The sequence below is a fragment of the Dipteris shenzhenensis genome, chromosome 6 (genome assembly GCF_047967505.1).
Source record: "Dipteris shenzhenensis isolate YYH24624 ecotype China chromosome 6, Dip_SZ_1.0, whole genome shotgun sequence".
Classification (NCBI taxonomy): domain Eukaryota; kingdom Viridiplantae; phylum Streptophyta; class Polypodiopsida; order Gleicheniales; family Dipteridaceae; genus Dipteris; species Dipteris shenzhenensis.
Genome location: NC_141601.1, coordinates 27,418,352 through 27,438,854, shown reverse-complemented (window position 1 = coordinate 27,438,854; position 20,503 = coordinate 27,418,352). Strand labels below are relative to the sequence as shown.

The following is a 20,503-nucleotide window of genomic DNA, read 5'->3' as shown; positions in this document are numbered from 1 at the left end:
ATTTGCGCCCAGCTCCAGTCTTTGAACATGAATTTGTATCATTACTCCCACATCCATATTGTGGACCGAAGAAGAGAGAGTTTATGCCACAAGTAGATATAGAGGTCGATTGTTTTGTTGTGGTTCGGCCATCGGATAATGAATATGAGAATGTGAAGTTTTGGGTTGCAAAAGTAGTTGATGTGCAAAGAGATGACCAAGGGAGAGCTACAACATTTACGACGGTATGGTATGAGCCAAAGGGCAGGAAGGAGAATATGGATAACAACACATTGTATACTAATTGTATAATGAAGGAGTGGGTCCCAAATGATGAAGCAGTCTCTTAAGTTTCGACGGAGACAATCATAGTGTCTTGGCATTCAAGGGCAAAGAAATCAAAGAAGCGCATGGGATATGAGGTAGAAGGAAAAATAAAAATACCACAGCAAATTATTTTGCATATAGACGAATTTTTAAGGATGCTCACCATGGAGGAAGTAGAAGGAGACAGCGCAAATGAAGAATGCCCATGATTAAAGCTTTGTATTGAAGTCCATTGAAGGATTTTATTTGGGTACTAGGCAAGAACCCAATTCAAGACAATTATAATAAGAGTCATCACCTCCTATGTTAAATAAGAGTCAAAATATGCACTGGATGTCACCTGGCAAGGGACTGTCACATTGAGCAATAAGACAATGGGGAGTCAATGCACCCAAGGGGCAAGGCTTGGCAAGACAAGTGGGAGTTAATGTAGATGGCACCTAGTAAGGGACTGTCGTGACATTGAGCAATAAGACAATGGGGAGTCAAATTATGTAGATGGCACGAATTGAGACTCTTTAAGAGCAACAATTTAAATTGTAAACATATGTTCAATCTATATCATTTTGGATACAAAGACTGCATCTAAGAGCAACGTCTCTCAATGTAAACATATAATGATAGCTGTAATTGCTATTATAAATCTTTGATAGACTTTTTTCTATTTATTAATTTTGTGCATATTGCGAGTGACAATGTTATTTACATGAAATATTTAAGTCTCCTTTCATGGATTTATAAATTTATAACGTCAACGAAAAATATTAAAAATAATTAAATTAAAAAATAACTTAGGTATAGCTAGAATTTCTAAAATAGGATTATTTCAAATTCGTGCATGTTGGTGCAAAAGTATATATTGAATAAACAAGTGAATATGATAGTGCCACAAAGTGAACTTTTGATTTGGGAAGAATATTTTCAGAAAGTAAAATTTTGATTTGGGAAGGATATTTTCACAAAGTAAACTTTTCATTTGGGAAGGATTTTTGGGCTTCGTCCAAAAACAACAAAAAAAGTCCAAAATTAATGAAATAGGTGTTCTTAGGTACCCCTTGCCTCCCCTCCGCTTCTTGCGCCTTTACTGCCTCCCCCTTTTGTCCCACTCGCCTGTCCCAGCCCCTTCCATCCCTTAACCTCTCCCTCCCCCTTCCGTCCCCTGGATCGCCTCATGCTTCCATTCCCTGGGCCTCTCCATTCCCCCTTCTGTCCCCCTAGCCTCTCCTTCCCCTCCTGCCTACCTTAATGCTCTACCTCCCTTCCCTTATCTCTTTGGCTCTCTTTGCCCCCCCTTCTATCCCATCTCTTCACCTCCCCTCCTGCATCGCATCCCATTTGCATTTAAGGGGCTACTCTAGTTTCTACATATGTAGGAGGGACCCTAACAACTTGCAAGAGGTCATTTAAGTATGGACAAGCGGATGGAAAAGGCCAAGAGGGAACGTTATAAAAGAGGAGGATGACAATGGTGATGAGGGAAGCAAGGAAGGAAAGCACGAGTGAAGCTTCATGGTGTTAAGAGGTGATTGGGCTATTTAATCACAACCATTTCACTTTCCTACGCACACAACCAAAGTTTCCCTTACTTTCCTCCTACATAGTCACACGACCAAAGTCTCTCGCACTTATAAAACCACACGTCTTTCTCCTCGCCATGGCTTCTGAAGATGTCCAACTCCTTTCTGTCTCGGCGAGCCCCTACGCAATGCGTGCCATCCTCGCCCTCTCCGCCAAAAAGGTCCCCTTCACCACCCTCACCGAGGACCTCTCCAACAAAAGCCCCCTCCTCCTCCAATCCAACCCTGTCTACAAGAAAGTCCCCGTCCTCCTCCACCTTGGTAAACCCGTCTGCGAGTCCTCCATTATCGTCCAGTACGTCGACGAAGCTTTCCCCTCCCCCGATGGCAAGAACCTCCTCTCTTCGGATCCCTACGATCGCGCCGTCGCTCGCTTCTGGGCTGACTTCGTGGACAAGAAGGTGCGTGCGTTGCCTTACTGCCTGTCATTGTTTCTTCGTTTTTGCTAGAACCAAACCTCTTAACAGCCTACTCTCGCCAGTTTGAGGAAGTAAGCGGTCTGTGGGCTGTAATGAATGCCTCATTTGTGGCATTCTATTGCAAGAAAATGCAGGCCGGCAGATAAGTGTTCTTCAAGCGTATGATAGTAAAAATTGTACTTGCGAGCAGATGAAAGGGACGAATCTCGTCCATTAAAATTAAAGATTGAGGTGAAGGATTTGTAACTAGGATCCTGCATCTCACATGCTGGCTTCTTTTGCTCGCCTGCGTTGCACAGCTTAATGAAGCTTTATTTCGGCTCTTCAAACCAACGGAAGAGGAGCGGAAGGCGGCTCTTCAAGACTCCAAGGACTGCCTGAGTTTATTGGAAGAAGCCTTAGGTACTGTTGCAAAGGAGCCCCCTTATTTCGGGGGTGCCACGGTGGGCTACGTCGATATAATCTTGGGTCCTTTTGTGGCGTGGCAATATACTTTGGAAACTTTGGGGAACTGCAGTCTTGAGCTGGAGGCGTATCCACGTTTGTGTGGGTGGAAGAAAGCATTCGAGGAATCAGCATTAGGAGAGACTTTGGAAGCACCGGAGAAGGTGTGTGAATTTTTCAAGGCAATGAGGGCCGCAAGAGCACAAGCCCAGGTGTAACTCGGCTTGAAAAGCCAAAAGCTCTTTGGCAATAGTGACAATAAGGCAGAGGCTTCTTTTTATCTAACGAGTAGCTTGACCCATCTCTGTTGGGTCAGAGACCGGCTCTGTTGGGTCTCATGGTGGATATCTTCAATTTCAAGAATAAATTTCAAGAATAAATTTTAATGAAAATTTCCAGGTGCATATTGATTAATTCTTAGCATCTCTCTCTCTCTCTCTCTCTCTCTCTCTCTCTCTCTCTCTCTCTCTCTCTCTCTCTCTCTCTCTCACCATGTGTGTGTGTGCACGTGGTCAAGTGTATGTATGTAGGCCTATATGTCGACACATTTACATGTGTGCGTTTGCCTAGTGGACACACATGCACATGTGTTAATTCTCTACGCATGCTTGAGTGTGTGTGTCTCTCCACGGATGTACTATTACTCCTCTCTCATCATGTGAGAGAGAGAGAGAGAGAGAGAGAGAGAGAGGTGTGAGTGAGAAAGTGGAGGTGTGTGCATGATGAGAAAGGAGTAATTGTACATGTGTGGAGAGACACACATAGTCAAGCATGCATAGAGAATTGACACGTGCATGTGTGTCCACTAGGCAAACGCACACATGTAAATGTGTCGACACATAGGCCTACATACATACGCTTATAAGAGCATACATATACTTCATGCATGCATGCATACATACATACATACATACATACATGTTAATATTCATATGCCAATCTTGTGTTTTTCCATGTGTTAAGCTCGGGTTTTATCTAGCACTTCTACCGCATCATTGCCCTTTGGACTATTTTTTGCCACGTTAGAGTACCGTTTCATAGTTTGGCTCTCGTGCGCAATCAGTTTGTTGTCTCTTTGTTTCTAATTCAGTTGCTGCATTCTTGGGTAGCGCATAGATTTTTTCTGGCGTGCTGGGCCTCTGCTCGCGCAGCTAGCATTTATTGTGCCATGTATGTGTATATATTCATATTTATATAGTTATATTGATATATATATATATATATATATGTAAATAAATAAATACATACATACGTACATACTAATGTTAATATTTATATATATATCTGCCAATCGTGTTTTTCCATGTGTCAAGCTTGCGTTTTGTTCCACGCTTCTGCCACATCATTATCCTTTGGACTGTTTCTGGCCACGTCAGAGTGCCATTTCATAGTCTCGCTCTCATGCACGGTCAGTTTGTTGTCTCATATATATATGTCAATCTTGTGGTTTTTCCATGTGTCAAGGTCGGATTTTGTCCTACAATTCTTCGGAGTCATTGTTCTTTGGACTGTTTCTGGCCATGTTAGAGTGCCATTTCGTAGTCTGGCTCTCGTGCACAGTCAGTTTGCTGTCTCTTTTTTGCTAGCTCAATTGTTGCATTCTCAGGTAACATGTAGATTTCTTTTTGCCATTTTGTGCCTCTAATGTCACAGTAATGGCTAGCATTCATCGTGCTTTACATATTCATATTTATATAGTTATATTTATATCTATATGTATATAAATAAATGAATATTTATTTATTTAAGTACACACACACACATGCCAATCTTGTGTTTTTCCATGTGTTAAGCCCTAGTTTTGTCTCATACTTTTGCCATGTCATTGTCCTTTGGATTGTTTCTGGCCACATCTAAGTGCCATTTCACAATTTGGCTCATGTGCAATAAGTGTGTTGTCTATTTTTTGCTAGCGTATCTACTGCATTCTTACGTAGCCTATAGATTTCTTTCTGCCATCCTCTGTCTCTGCCTATACAATAATGGCTAGCATTCATCATGTTAGTTTGCTGGTCTACCTGTCTGCTATTTGTGGCAGTTTGCTCCGTAGTCTCGTATGCTCCAAGCTCAAGTCCTTCGAGTGCTAATTGGTGCTCCTATGGTGCTACTAGTTGTCTCAGGTCTATATTCTTGACTTGATTTGTCCTGCCCCACTCTAGCTTCTCTTATCTAGTCTCCACTCCACCTTCCAGCATCACATGGCCCCTCTCCACTACACCCTGTAGCTCCAAGTGGCGTGCCCAATAGCTCCTCTCCACTCCACCTTTCAACAGCACCTGGCATGCCCAACATTTTCCCCTCAAAACTCTTCCTTAAGGAAGTAGTTAGATTAGATATAGAGATATGCATGCAGTTCAAGCTTATGTGTGCATGTAAATGGATGTGTATCTTTATGTGCTTTATTATACACTATAACACCAACATCAATTTACTTGTTTGTGGCCATATGCAACCAAAGAAGTCAAATCCTTGTTCAAGCAACTCTTCCAAGGCCAAAATTATTTACCTCCCATTTGTGAGCCTGTGCTTATTGTGGCCACTCTAGAGCATCAACCAAACATTAAATAACTAAAACTATGACATCTCTACCATGCTCCTAAAAGCTAATCAATAACCACCCCGCACATGTCCCCTTCTAAAAAACCAAAAACACTACACCCAAAAAAAATTCCCTTGATATTGGAAGCTTATTGTGTGTGCCCAAGTTATGGATGTGCACAACAATAAGTATTTTGTTAATGCCTTTGAGATAGGTCTTAAATAGCTCAAACAATTTTTGAAGAACCGTGTACTTTCAACATACGGATAGCCTTTTGTTTGTTAGAAATAGGATAGCTTAGTCAATTTTTGAGAAAGCTTGTACCTTCAACATAGCCCTTAGGAACAACCTCTTGTTTGCCAGAAATAGCCTACGAAGGCCTACAAAATTCATGCTGAACAAAAGAAATTCAAAGAATGATAAAGCCTCATCATGATTGCCTAGGAGGCCACTTGAAAATTACTTTTTGCGTCTATTCATGTTTTATGGCAAAATGGAACACAATGTAACTTTTATTGGAAGGGGATCCAAGGACAAACATCAGGTTGAACGATGGATTCCATCAGATACACCTTCATTGTATAATAGTTAAAATTGAACTGTACCACTCTTATGAGAGAAAATTAGAAGAATGATGAAGCCAAATCATAAATGGAAGCCACTTGAGATACTTTTGCATTCATTGATATTTAAATAGAACATTTAATCATATTAACACAACTTTTTTGGAAGGCGGTCCAAGAGCCTCTTGAAATACTTTACATCTATTAACGTTTTAATGGAAAAATTAAACATACATAGCTTGCTTTGGAAGGAAGCCAAAGATAGCCATCAAGTTGAACAATGGATTGTGATGATTCACATTTGGGTTGTACGTAATATTTGAAATTGAACTATACCGCTACACTGAGAACAAGTTCTTATTGGATGGGGGCTCCACCTTGCACACAAGTCCGTTCAAACTAGTTTGAGGTGCGTGCAATGCATTGTTACCATCGAATGGGTGTGCCTCTTTGAGAACATTTCAATTCCACCTAGGTTGAGGAGTTGGAAAAGTGTTGTGCCCATCGGATATCCTTTGCATGGTTGATCGAGCATTAAATACTATTTTTGCTCTAGTGTCATGCACATTCATAAAAAAACACGCTGCTAGGTATGTTCTCCGATCAAGCACTTATGGGATGACAAAGTGAGGATCCTACTCTCCTAGTCACTAAGACAACATCCTAATACAACACTAATCTAAGGAGGATGCAGCCTAAGTGCAAGCATGATGAAGAGAGTGCTCATGACATGTATCTCAAGTCAATTAGGTTCCAAGATAGATTAACTTGGACTCATAAAGAGAATCTTGAGATAGTGCAAAGTGCTTGATTGAATTACTTCAAATGAACCTCCCTTTTATAGGTGAGGGTACTTACATCCATTTGCTTGCTCACATGTGGGATATGTCCTCCATGCCATGTGGCAGCTTATCCTTTGCTCATACCTTTGCTCTACATGTGCTCATGGCACCACAACTCTCAACACCTCCCCTTGGTGCCATAACCCTTTGGCTACTGCAAGGTGGTCAGATGTGAGTTACAAATCCATCACCTCCCCTTAGTGCATACATGCTACTTAAGGTGGTCAAGTGTGGCTTTTACATGTCAATACCTCCCCTGGGTGCTTTCATAGCTACTCTCAGGTGGTCAGGTTTGATTACAAAACATAGGCAAGGTTGGCAAGGTTTTTGCTTTTTCAATACATTCCATTGATGTCACCTTTTGGCTCATGGCTTGATGACGACTCCACGTAGTTGACTTGTTGGTTCTTCAATCTGCAATCTTCTTCCTTGTGTCCCAGCTTCTTGCAATGGTGACACTTTGGTTTGTTCTTCAATCTACAGTCACTTTGATAGTGACCCATCCTTCTGCAATGGTAGCATCTCACTGATGTTTTACTGAATAGTGCTTGTTCTTCATTATAGCTGTTGTGTGTTGATGTCGAAGTTGATGTCGATGCCTTCAACTCTCTTTCTTTTTCGAGAAGAGATGATACACATTCTTCAAACTTTGGATCTGGCAAATTCTTCAAAGTGGTTGTCAATGCACTATACTCTGCAGGCATGCTTTTAAGGAGAATTGCAAGTGCATCTTTCTCTCCTACTTTTGCATTTATGCCCTCTAGTTGAGTCATAATGCTTTTGATTTTGTTGACAAATTGTGCCATGGATTCATTGAAGCCCATGTGCATACCATAGAATTCAATCTTAAGATGGATTTCTTGGTTTTTGGCTTTTGCACCAAACACTGTGTTCAACTCATCCCATGCATCCTTGGCATGATCCTTAGAGTCTATATGATGAATTATGTTTGGCCCCAAGTGCAACCCAATGAGTGATAGTGCTGCTTCATCTTTTTCCTTCCAAGCATCATTTTGTGCAGTGGGTATATCTTCTTTTACAATCTTCCAAAGCTTTTGGTGCATCAGAAGATATCTCATTTGTGTAGACCATGTGTGAAATCCATCCCCGGTGAACTTCTCAACAGTTGGAGTGCGGATTGCCATTGCAAAGGTCTTACCAGTTTGATGATACTTTCAAATCTGGCAGTGTCTAATTGCATACAGAAAATCTGAGTTGACAGGTGCGTAGAGCTCGAAAAGACGATCACTTTTCCTTTTTGGAGCGTGTGCAAATTCTTCCTGGATTGCAAGTTATGGCTTGTAGGAGCTTTTTGTGAAGAAGAGGGGCCTTTGATGATGTGGCACAGGGTTTCACATGCAGAATTCAAAACTGTGCTTACAAAGGGACTGTGCTTGGGTAGCACTGTAGTGACCAATTACCCCAGTTTAGTTAACCACAGTTACTTAGACTGTACCAGGGTTTAACTGACCTGAACAGTTAACTTAACCACAGTTAACATTACCACCTTATCTTGCCACGTGGCCCTTTGTAGACTAGTGGCTTATCTGCCACGTGTCTTCGTCTTTGGCTGCCACGTGTCCTAAGGTCCAACCTTAGAGAAAAAATGAAAATGAAAAGGAGAGCTTTGAGGGCAGCTTGCAGACGACGGCGACGACGAAGTCGAAACGGCGTCGAAGGCGCAGAGGAGAGTCCGGTGCTGCTAAAGCGCTGATGGCGACTGCTGGCAACGTTTAGAGACTAGGAGCTCTCTACTACAAAGTACCTCGTTGAACAAGGAGGGTTGGAGGGGAGTTCGCCCGTCGCTGCTGGAGAGGATGGCTGTAGGATTCCCTGAGCCCGTGAGCCTTGGCTGCTGTAGAGCTTGGAGTTAGCCGTGCATGGGCTGTAGCTTGTTGAAGGAGTACAGGAGCTTAGAGGCGCTTTTCGTCGATGAAGGTTCGGCTGAAGGCCTTGGAGCTGCAGATCGTCGTGACTGCAGCTTTGATGGTCCGCTTGGAGACTCAGCGCACTTGTTTACTGCTGTCGGCTATGGAGCCACTTCTATCGCAAGGATGTTAAGGCTGCTGGCTGGAGTCTGCATTGTCTTTTGACGTTGGATGGCTTGCTTGAGGCTAGATGCAGGCTCTAACCTCTCAAGACTTGCAGATGGCCCTTTCTCTTTTTCTCTCAATGAACTCTCCCTATATCCAAGCTTTGAAAGCTCTCTCACTCTTCTCTCAATAATGAAAACAATCAAAATCTGTCTCTCTCACATGGATGGAAATCTGTTTTCTATCTAAAACTAAAGCTAACCTAGGAGAACTCATGAGTTCCTAAGGCATGCCTACAACTAATCTAGGAGAACTAGACCTAAGCTCTGATACCATGACAAAGTGAGGATCCTACTCTCCTAGTCACTAAGACAACATCCTAATACAACACTAATCTAAGGAGGATGCAGCCTAAGTGCAAGCATGATGAAGAGAGTGCTCATGACATGTATCTCAAGTCAATTAGGTTCCAAGATAGATTAACTTGGACTCATAAAGAGAATCTTGAGATAGTGCAAAGTGCTTGATTGAATTACTTCAAATGAACCTCCCTTTTATAGGTGAGGGTACTTACATCCATTTGCTTGCTCACATGTGGGATATGTCCTCCATGCCATGTGGCAGCTTATCCTTTGCTCATACCTTTGCTCTACATGTGCTCATGGCACCACAACTCTCAACATGGGATGGGTGTGCCACTTTGCATGTAAGTCAATTCCACCTAGTTGAAGGTGTGTACAAAGTATTGTGCCCATCAGAAATGCTTTGTATTGTCGATCAAGCATAAAACACCGTTTTTGCTTTAATGTCCTGCACAACCATTAAAAAACACAGTCCTAGGTGTGTTATTTAAATAAGTACTTATCAGATGGGGAATCCACTTTGCACCCAAGTCCATTTCAACTAGGTTGAAGTGCGTGCAAAGTATTGTCACCATCGGATATGCTTTGCATGGTCGATCATGCATTATACAACGTTTTTCCAGTAGTGATATGCACATCTGGAAAAAAACATGCCCTTAGGTATGTTATCTGACCAAGTAATTATCAAATGGGTGTGCCTCTTTGAGAACATTTCAATACCACCTAGGTTAAGGTGTAGGAAAATTACTGTGCCCATCGGATATGCTTTGCATGGTGGATCGAGCATTAAATACCATTTTTGCCATGCGATGGGAATGACACTTAGTGTCATGCACATACGTAAAAAAACACACTGCTAGGTGTGTTATCCCATGAAGTACTTATGCGATGGGAATGACACTTTGCATGTAAATAGATTCCACATAGTTGAAGGTGTGTGCAAAGTATTGTGCCCATCGGATATGCTTGCATTGTCGATCAAGCATAAAACACGGTTTTTGACTTAGTGTCATGCACAACCATAAAGAAACACGGTCCTAGGTGTGTTATTCAAACAAGTACTTATCGGATGGGGACTCCACTTTGTGTGCAAGTCCTTTTCAACTCACCATTGGATGTGCTTTGCATGGTCGATCATGCATTATACAACATTTTTCCTGTAGTGATATGCACATCTGCAAAAAAATACGCCCTTAGGTATGTTATCCAACCAAGTACTTATCGGATGGGTGTGCCCCTTTGAGAACATTTCAATACCACCTAGGTTAAGGTGTAGGAAAAGTATTGTGCCCATCAGATATCGTTTGCATGGTCGATCGAGCATTAAATACCATTTTTGCCTTAGTGTCATGCACATCCGTAAAAAAACACGCCACTAGGTGTGTTATCCGATCAACTACTTATGCGATGGTAATGCCACTTTGCATGTAAGTCAATTCCACCTTGTTGAAGGTGTGTGCAAAGTATTGTGCCCATCACATATGCTTTGCATTGTCGATCAAGCAATAAACACCATTTTTGCCTTAGTGTCATGCACAACCATAAAAGAACACGGTCCTAGGCTTGTTAATCAAACAAGTACTTATCGGATGGGAGCTCCACCTTGCACACAAGTCCGTTCAAGCTAGGTTGAGGTGCGTGCAATGTATTGTCACCATCGGATATGCTCTGCATGGTCAATTACACATTATACAACATTTTTTCGGTAGTGATATGCACATCCAAAAAAAACACACCCTTACGTATGTTATCTAACCAAGTACTTATCGGATTGGGGCTCCACCTTGCACACAAGTCCGTTTCAACTAGGTTGAGGTGCGTGCAAAGTAATGTCACCATCGGATATGCTCTGTAGGGTCGATATTATACAACTTAGCCAAGTCACAATAATAAAGGCCCCTTTTTATAAACCCTAGGCTGCTCGTCGTCAATGGTATTCTTGTGGGTCAATGAATTGTGGCAATCTACAACCATCCAAACAATGGTAGCAACAAAATACCAATTTTATAAATCTCAGGCTACTTGTCGTCAGCATTATCATCAATGGTATTCTTGTGGGTCAACAGATTGTAGCAATCTACAATGATCCAAACAATGGTAGCAACCATCTAAACAAAGGTAGTGAGTAAACATATGGCAGCTTCTCGAGCTCCCTTCCTCATACCTTGAATCTCTTGAGCTACGTGCCAACCTTGAGTTATGTATTGGGCCTTCATGCCCTTTTGATCTCTATATAGATCCTTTGGGTTTTTGTTTCTCATTGAACTCTATGTAGGGGCTTATCATTGAATATCTGCCACTCTTTTCAAACTAGCCTCCTCTCCCCACAACTCCCACTAGCGGTATGTGGTAAGTGCTCAATTCATGGTCCTTCTACCCTTTGATTCCTATCTTCGTGCCAAGGGACATCTTTCATAAATTATACACTCCCATGTTCTCCAATCACCATAATCAATAGACATTGTGGTCCCTCCAACTCATGTACTTCCATTGTGGAGAATCCAAGGACTTCCATGGCTTATTAGGACATGAGGACATATGTTTCCACATATAGTATACCTAGTGGTCGTTCCAACTCACACCTCCATTCCATAGATATGGTGGTCCAATTGATATCTTAGAGTATCCTATATTCCCATTCAATATGATGTAATTAACCCCTTCTTAAAGAATCTCTTACAATTCTTGATGGTGAAATTAATACATGAATAAGATATATATGAATCTTATAACTCTCGAGTCTCACCATAGGAGTAATTAAAGAATCCAATAGATAAGATTACATTCATTGGTGCCCTCTAGTCAAGGGTAATATTACAAGTCAAGTTTAGAGGCATACCATACTCTCCATAGGGAATGTTAATGGAAATCCTAAATCCATGCCAATAATAAAAATATTGGGCAAAAAGCCTCTCGGTGGGTTTTACCAAATTGAGGCAAGGTAAATTCATATAATAATATTAAAGAAGTATTAAGGTTACCATGGTATATAAAGGAATCAATGGATTCTGATATGGAAGTACTTCGACTAGAAGAGTTAAAAGTTTTTGTGGAAAATATAGCATATCCCACTTTTCCATGGAGAACCAAAGCAAGGTGATCCCAGTGTTGATAAACTCTAAGATTGCAAAGGTCTATAGGTGGAGGGTCAACGTTTGCTTCAGTGTAGCCGATTGCGGAGGGCCGTGACGCAATGCACTCTTGGGTGAGATTTTGAATTTGGGGCGAACCCATGCTGTCACTGCAAATTTTCTAGATGTCATGATGCTCCACTAGCATAATAATGAACACTGCAAAGCTTGACACATGGTAGCTTGGCCCTGCTTCACATAGCACAATCTCTGGCCTAACTACATCGTGCATCTCTGCACTACTTACATAGTGTAGTTTCTGGCATGACCACTTGTAATTGCACATCCTTTTGCCACAGCTTTTCCACCTGTCATCAGGTAGCACATCCATGCAGATCATGAAAATTCAAGGTTAGCTTGGAGCGACCACCGTGCTAGTTCTTGGTGTAATAATGAGATGCAATCTATCATTCTGCACACTACACAGCTCGACACACGGCCTCTTTGCCCTACTTTGCATAGCATAGACCACCTATCGTCACCCATCCTTTTGCAGCATCTTTGCCACCTATCGCTGGACAGCGTGCCCATGCGATTTGGAAAATTCAAGGTTGTCTTGGAGCGACGATCACACTAGTTCTTTGAGTTATGGAGCTACCTATTTTTACTTATTACAAAAGGAAATCTATGATGACCACTGTGCTAGCAAGCAGAAGGAGGGTTATAACAACCACCGCACTGGTTCTTGGAGTTATATATTAGTGCATAAAGGAAAATGTATTTCCCTGTACAACCAAGGAAAATGCAATTGCCAATATGGTCCCTGAGAAGCGAGAAAGTAGATGTTGCAGCACAGCAATAGTGCAGGTGGTTGGTTGCACAGTAGGATATTAATTGCCACCGATGCGGTGGTTTGCTTCTATTATTACAATATGAATTGCATACAATTCATTCATTTAGGATTTGTGGTCACCAACCTGGTGGCTGAAATTTGACAAAACATAAAGAACACTAGCCTAAAGGGGACAGTTTTAGTATAGCACTTTTTAGGATAGCACAGCAGTAGCCGTAGGATAAGTGGTCACCAGTGCGGTGGACTAGGATATTGACTGCCACTAGCACGTTGGTTTGCTTCTATTATTGCATAACATATAATTCTTTGTTTAGGATATGTGGATTAGATATGGGATACTAAAACAAGCACGGTGGTTGTTTGGGATATACTAAAAACAAGTATGGGATTTCTCGCTTGGGATTTACAAAAACAAGCATAGTGGTTAGTTTGGGATTTGCTAAAGAAGTGTAGTCTCAAATAAGTTTTTCATTTTCGAGGATAAGTGGAATATTGTTTCCTTGCAACAATGAGACTACATTTTCTTAGTATTATCTTAGTCATCCTTGTCCACCACTCCAAGACACCCCAAGATGTGGTCATGTGTGTCTAAATACAATTTGACTTCTATTGCTATTTTTATACCACACCATTGCTTTCCTCGACCCGTAATTTGTTCCTTGTGCCTTGATGGAGCTTTTCAACTTTCTTGTCTTGCAGCCTCTATGTGCTTCTCTTGCAAGCCATGGTGAGCAATATGTTTCCATTAATGCCATGGCAACAACGATCAATCCAAAATAGACCCTCCAAAACAGAGAGAAGCTAGCTTGTGAGGCAACCAAAGAATAGAAGACAACTTACCCGAAAGATGACAATGCCAAACCAAAGTCTACGCAAGGTCATGTCGAGGTGTGTGCAGGTTGCAGGGCATTTGTAGGGCAGGGGCAAGTTGCAAGTACGTAATATTCCAAGATTCAATGGGCGGGAGGTGTGAAAATTCAAAATCCATGGAAGTAGCAAAATTTGAATAGTCAAAGTTGAAACTCAGCAAGTTCTATTATACAATTTTAGCAAGTTTTGACTATAATTTTAGCAACTCAAACCTATAGTTTTAGCAAGTCACAGCTATAATACAACACCTCAACCTATAATTTCAGGAAGTCAAAACTGTTCTTTCAGCAAGTTTAACCGTAATTTCAATAAGCAAAAACCATAATTTCAACAAGTTAAAGCTAAAATTACAGCAAATCAATTGTAATTCGAGTCAACTATAATTTTAGCAAGTCAAACCTATAAATTTACAAGTTAAACTGCAATTCTAGCAAGTGAAAAATGTAATTTTAGCAAGTCAAACTATAATCCCATCCAGTCGAAACTATAATTTCAGTGGGTTTGATTGTTCCAAAGGATGTTCCAAATCCAAAAGCCTTTTCCAAGCAACCCAAGGGGATTAAATACTACTACTCAAACATTCGCAAGTCACATAAAAGTTTAGTGGCTAATAGTCCAAGTTCTTCCTAGTTATACAAATGATTCTATAGTTCAATATGAATCGAGTCCATGTGTGCTCGCATTGGATGAACTGGCAAAGAACTTCAAAGTAGAGACCAATGAATTCATCCAAGGCATCAATAAATAGGAAGTTCCCCAAGGTTTAAGATGAGTCACCAAAATATTATTTCCACTAATCAACATCATAAAAGCCCAGAGTGTATAAGAGTAAGTAGTACTAAAAATTTGCATCATAAGTCTCTTAAGGCATTAGTGATGCCATGTCCATCCATCCAAATGTATGATATGTCAAAAAATCTAAAGAGAGCCTAGAGAAAACCCATCTTATTGTCATGCCAAAGCCATAATTAAATGCCTACTCTATGCTTCCCTCCTCTTTACGTGGTCTCCAAAACTCAATGTACTAAGATGACCTGCTTGCACCCAAGCATGTCTCTAGTTTTTACAAGATTTACTAGGGTTGATCTCAGTCATTAATGGAAACAACAACCAATGTGTCTCAGTATAACGTGACACGATGTTCCAAAATGAAGAAATCACAAGGAATTAGTGTATATCCAAGGTATCAAATTGATCCACCTCTTCAAGTAGTGGCTATCCCTCGAGAACAGGGGTTTCCATTTTCCGAGCAAAAATCCTCGAGCGACGAGGAATATGTAAGTAAATATGAAATACTGATAAATAGATATAGATATAAATATACCTTTATATAATATACATATATAATGTCCAAGTGGTGACTTATTTTATCACTTTTAAAAATCCTTTCTTTTCCTTTCACCATTGGTTGGATCATGAAATGTTGAGCAAATATCCTCTTTATAGGTCCTTAGGATGACCTAAGAAAATAATATAATACTTTTTTAATAGACCCTCTAACTGTATTTTTCTAGAGGAATATGGTTTGAAGAGCCTGCCTCAACCCTATTCTGCCGGCGGAATACCCTTGGAGAGCCTACGCAAAAGGGGTCATAACTTTTGCACCTTATCTCAGATTGAGGAGCTATAAAAAGCAAAAATGTTTAAATTTTCATGATCGATGCAATGGTAGGCTTTAAATTATACTTTTTATAGTTATGAAAGAGAAAAAGTGAAATTTTCAAGATGTATATGAGAGTTACAACTTCTCACTAATTTATATTATGGTAGGAAGGAGTTTAGTAGAGACCACATTTCCTTAAAAGTACTTAGGTTTGGAGAATTGGGAATATTTTAAAAATCCATTCCTTGCCTTCCCATATTTGATAATGTATTAGAGATTAATTTATGATCGATTATAATTTCCTCAAGTATGAGGTTTCCAATATCTTTTTCCTACTTATCCCAGGAATACGGTATACATTGTTATATGAGAGCTTCAAATATGGGATTGCTAAAGATTAGGGAAACTCTTTTAAATTGATTTAATTACCATAATCCTCAAAAGAGAGTATGGTAGTGAGGTATTTATAGGAGTGTCTAAAGTGTTCACTATTTGTTCATATATAGATGATGTTCTCTAAAATGAGGGTTATAATGAAAAATAAGTAAGTATATGGTTCCATAAATGAGAAATTAAGAAAGAATTGTATATTTCTTTGAGAAATATACAAGCATGGTTGGTGTGAAAAATTATCGCTCGGACTTTTCTGCTCGTAGGTTTTTCCTCGAAAAGTGTCAACATCCCTCAAGAACATAGCATTCAATTGGACCCAAAGAATGTAGGCAACTAGTAGACAATCCCAATACTAGTGAAAGTAGGCAAGAAACCAAGGAGAAGCAGGCTAGATATGAATTTCTAAACAGTAAATTAAGAGCCAAACCCAAATCAGCATCAATTTGAGACGAAAAGCATTCTAACAACATTTTTAGAACCTTGGTTTTGGGTAGGTCAATGGGCTAGTTATGCCCATCCACCACTATGATCCCCAAGTGTGGATAGATCGTTGTGGCTTTTCAAGTAGCTTCCATCATCCAAAAATGATAGCAATTCAGAGCAGTTATTTGCAGGGCGAATCAAGCAGCAAGTCCTAGGGAAGAAACAAAGTATCGAGCAGCTTCACTAGAACAACAAACTGACATAATTTTGGAATGGTAATCTACTGTGGCATTGGAGCACAAAATGAGGGTTATAATGAAAAATGAGGGTAACCAAGCATCCATGATTGGTCATTGCATCCTTGTCCATATCACAATCAAAGTTAAATATTGAATAATCCTCTGTTGATCTCATCCTCATTTTTAACATACTCTTAGGACCATTCAATGAATTCAATATTGTACGAGAGTATTGAGAACCTTGAAACTCTTCCACTCCTGAGAGAACATCGCTCATTGGGACATCTTGCATGGCTTTCACAAATCCACAAGCTTGATTGACACCAGGTTTGTTAATATGCATGAACTCATCCACACTTGACAAGACATCGCTATTGAAACCTTTGCCCTTCTCAGTGTGCAAGAATTCATCCACCCCAGATAAGGCTTCGCTTCTAAAATTATTTTGTTTCTTGGAACCAATGAACTCATCCACTCCAGATAAGATCTCACTTCTATAATTGAGTACATTAAAATCATCCACGTTTGAAGTGATAGAGCTTGGCACATGGGCATGCTTTTTAGGTCCTTTGATATTGTAGTATACCTTGTCTTTATCATTGAAAACCACGTGCCTCTTTCTCATGTTTAGAAATTGCATGCTCCATCTCATATTCTTGCCTACTCATAGTAGGGATCACATAAGGATGTTATGTTATCAACCATACCATCATCAGTGACTTTTAGAATCCTCATTTGTGCAACTGACCATTGCTCCACTTGTTCAAATCCCAATACTTCACCTTCTGCTACAGTCTTATTTGCAAATGATCTCATTTGTAAAATGTCCCCTATAGTAAAATCCAAGGTGGTGCACTTTGTATTCTTGATAATGTCTGTTGCATAAGTCTCATCTTTGTCCCATGCTATAAATGATTTGTTGGATTTATTGTTGGGCATAAAATCTCTAAGTGTTTCCATATCTCCACATTTATACTTTAGCTCAACATGTGCGCTAAGAATCTTTGATACAGTAACTGCCACCTTATCTTCGCCAAGTCTTCGAAAGTGGCAAACTGAATTGGGATCACTATCATGGATTGTAGCAAATGCAACTACTTCTCTTTTGCTACATAAAATCACATCCATCCTTGGAACAAAATCTATAGCCATCTCCTTTGTGAGAGTCCTTTGCAAGCAAGCTGCAGTAGCAACAATTACATAAATATTAATCTCTTTTTAATAATCTACTCATTTATCATAATTTTTATTCAGTACTTAATTTATTGGTGGAAGAAGTTATCTGATCAAGTACTCATCGGATGGACACACCACTTTGCATGCAACTCAATAACACCTATGTTGAGGTGCGTGCAAAGTATTGTGCCCATCGTCTATGCTTTGCATGGTATATCACGCATTAAACACCATTTGTGCCTCAGTGTCATACACAACCATAAAAACCACGGTCCTAGGTGTGTTATTCAAACAAGTACTTATCGGATGAGCGCTTCACTTTGCACGCAAGTTAGATATGCTTTGCATGGTCGATCACGCATTATACACCATTTTCCCCCTAATGATACACACATCCGTGAAACAACATGCCCTTAGGTGTGTTATCTAACCAAGTACTTATCGGATGGGTGTGCCTCTTTGAAAACAAGTCAATACCACCAAGGTTGAGGCAAAGGAAAAGTATTGTGCCCATCGGATATGATTTTCATGGTCGATCGAGCATTAAATACCATTTCTACCTTAGTGTCATGCACATCCGTAAAAAAACACACTCCTAGTTATGTTATCCGATCAAGTACTTATGGGATGGGCATGCCACTTTGCATGTAAGTCAATTCCACCTATTTTAAGTTATTTTCAAAGTATTGTAACCATCAGATATGCTTTGCATTGTTGATCAAGCATAAAACACCATTTTTGCATTAGTGTCATGCACAACCATAAAAAAACACGGTCCTAGGTGTGTTAATCAAACAAGTACTTATCGGATACGGGCTTTTGCCTTAGTGTCATGCACAACCATAAAAAAACACGGTCCTAGGTGTGTTATTCAAACAAGTACTTATCGGATGGGGGCTCCAATTTGTATGCAAGTCCTTTTAGACTAGTTAAGGTGCGTGCAAAGTATTGTCACCATCGGATATGCTTTGCATGGTCGATCACGCATTATACAACATTTTTCCTATAGTGATATGCACATCTGCAAAAAAACACGCCCTTAGTATGTTATCAGACCAAGTACTTATTGGATGGGTGTACTCCTTTGAGAACATTTCAATATCACCTAGGCTAAGGCATAGGAAAAGTATTGTGCCCATCAGATATCCTTTGCATGGTCGATCGAGCATTAAATACCATTTTTGCCTTAGTGTCATGCACATCCGTAAAAAAAACACGCTGCTAGGTGTGTTATCAGATCAAGTACTTATGCAATGGGGATTCCGCTTTTCATGTAAGTCAATTCCACCTAGTTGAAAGTGTGTACAAAGTATTGTGCCCATCGAATATGCTTTGCATTGTCGATCAAGCATAAAACACCGTTTTTGCCTTAGTGTCATGCACAACCATAAAAAAACACGGTCCTAGGTGTGTTAATCAAACAAGTACTTATCGAATGGGGGCTCCACTTTGCACGCAAGTCCGTTTCAACTAGTTTGAGGTGCATGCAAAGTATTACCACCATCAGATATGCTTTGCATGGTCGTTATACAATGTTTTTCCGGTAGTGATATGCACATCTGCAAAAAAACATGCCCTTAGGTATGTTATCTAACCAAGTACTTATCGGATGGGTGTGACTCTTTGATAACATTTCAATACCACCTAGGTTAAGGCGTAGGAAAAGTATTGTGCCCATCGGATATGCTTTGCATGGTCGATCGAGCATTAAATACCATTTTTGCCTTAGTGTCATGCACATCCGTAAAAAAACACGCTGCTAGGTGTGTTATCCAGTCAAGTACTTACGCGATGGGAACGCCACTTTGCATGTAATTCAATTCCACCTATTTCAAGGTTTTTGCAAAGTATTGTGCCCATCGAATATGCTTTGCATTGTGGATACACTGTTTTTGCCTTAGTGTAATGCATGACCATAAAAAAACATAGTCCTAGGTGTGTTATTTAAACAAGTACTTATCAGATGGGGGATCCACTTTGCACACAAGTATCTTTCAACTGGGTTGAGATGCATGCAAAATATTGTGACCATCAAATATGCTTTGCATGGCAGATCATGCATTATACATCATTTTTCCCCTAGTGATATGCACATCCACAAAAAAACACGCCCTTAGGTGTGTTATCTGACCAAGTACTTATCGGATGGGTGTGCCTTTTTGAGAACATTTCAATACCACCTAGGCTAGGGCATAGGAAAATTGTTGTGCCCATCGGATATCCTTTGCATGGTCGATCGAGCATTAAATACTATTTTTGCTCGTGTCATGCACATCCGTAAAAAAACATGCTGCTAGGTATGTTATCCGATCAAGCACTTATGGGATGGGCGTGCCACTTTGCACGTAAGTAAATTCCACCTAGTTGAAGGTGTGTGCAAAGTATTATGCCCATCAAATATGCTTTACATTGTCGATCAAGCATAAAACATCGTTTTTGCCTTAGTGTCATGCACAACCATAAAAAAACACGGTCCTAGGTGTGTTATTCAAACAAGTACTTATCGGATGGGGGCTCCACTTTGCACACAAGTATGTTTCAACTAGGTTGAGGTGCACACAAAGTATTGTCACCATTGGATATGCTTTGCATGGTTGATCACGCATTATACAACATTTTTCCTGTAGTGATATGCACATCCATAAAAAAACATGCCCTTAGGTATGTTATCTGACCAAGTACTTATCAGATGGGTGTGCCTCTTTGATAATATTTCAATACCACCTAGGTTAAGGCGTAGGAAAAGTATTGTGCCCATCGGATATGCTTTGCATGGTCGATCGAGCATTA

General features: G+C 40.3%; 1 protein-coding gene across 1 annotated transcript; it reads left to right on the top strand.

Moving 5' to 3' along the window:
- Positions 1 to 1,886: 1,886 nt before the first annotated feature.
- On the top strand, positions 1,887 to 3,011 carry LOC147900995 (putative glutathione S-transferase parC). Its single transcript, XM_087375814.1, has 2 exons — positions 1,887 to 2,284; positions 2,602 to 3,011. Exons 1-2 carry the CDS (start codon positions 1,961 to 1,963, stop codon positions 2,962 to 2,964), a joined length of 687 nt encoding a protein of 228 aa, XP_087231940.1. The 5' UTR covers positions 1,887 to 1,960; the 3' UTR covers positions 2,965 to 3,011.
- The last annotated feature ends 17,492 nt before the right edge of the window (positions 3,012 to 20,503 follow it).

Bases quoted from the DNA above. Each gene is read 5' to 3' on its own strand.
- LOC147900995 (XM_087375814.1), top strand. From the start codon at position 1,961: ATGGCTTCTGAAGATGTCCAACTCCTTTCTGTCTCGGCGAGCCCCTAC. The intron at 2,285-2,601 runs GTGCGTGCGTTG...TGCGTTGCACAG, and splicing joins CTGACTTCGTGGACAAGAAG to CTTAATGAAGCTTTATTTCG.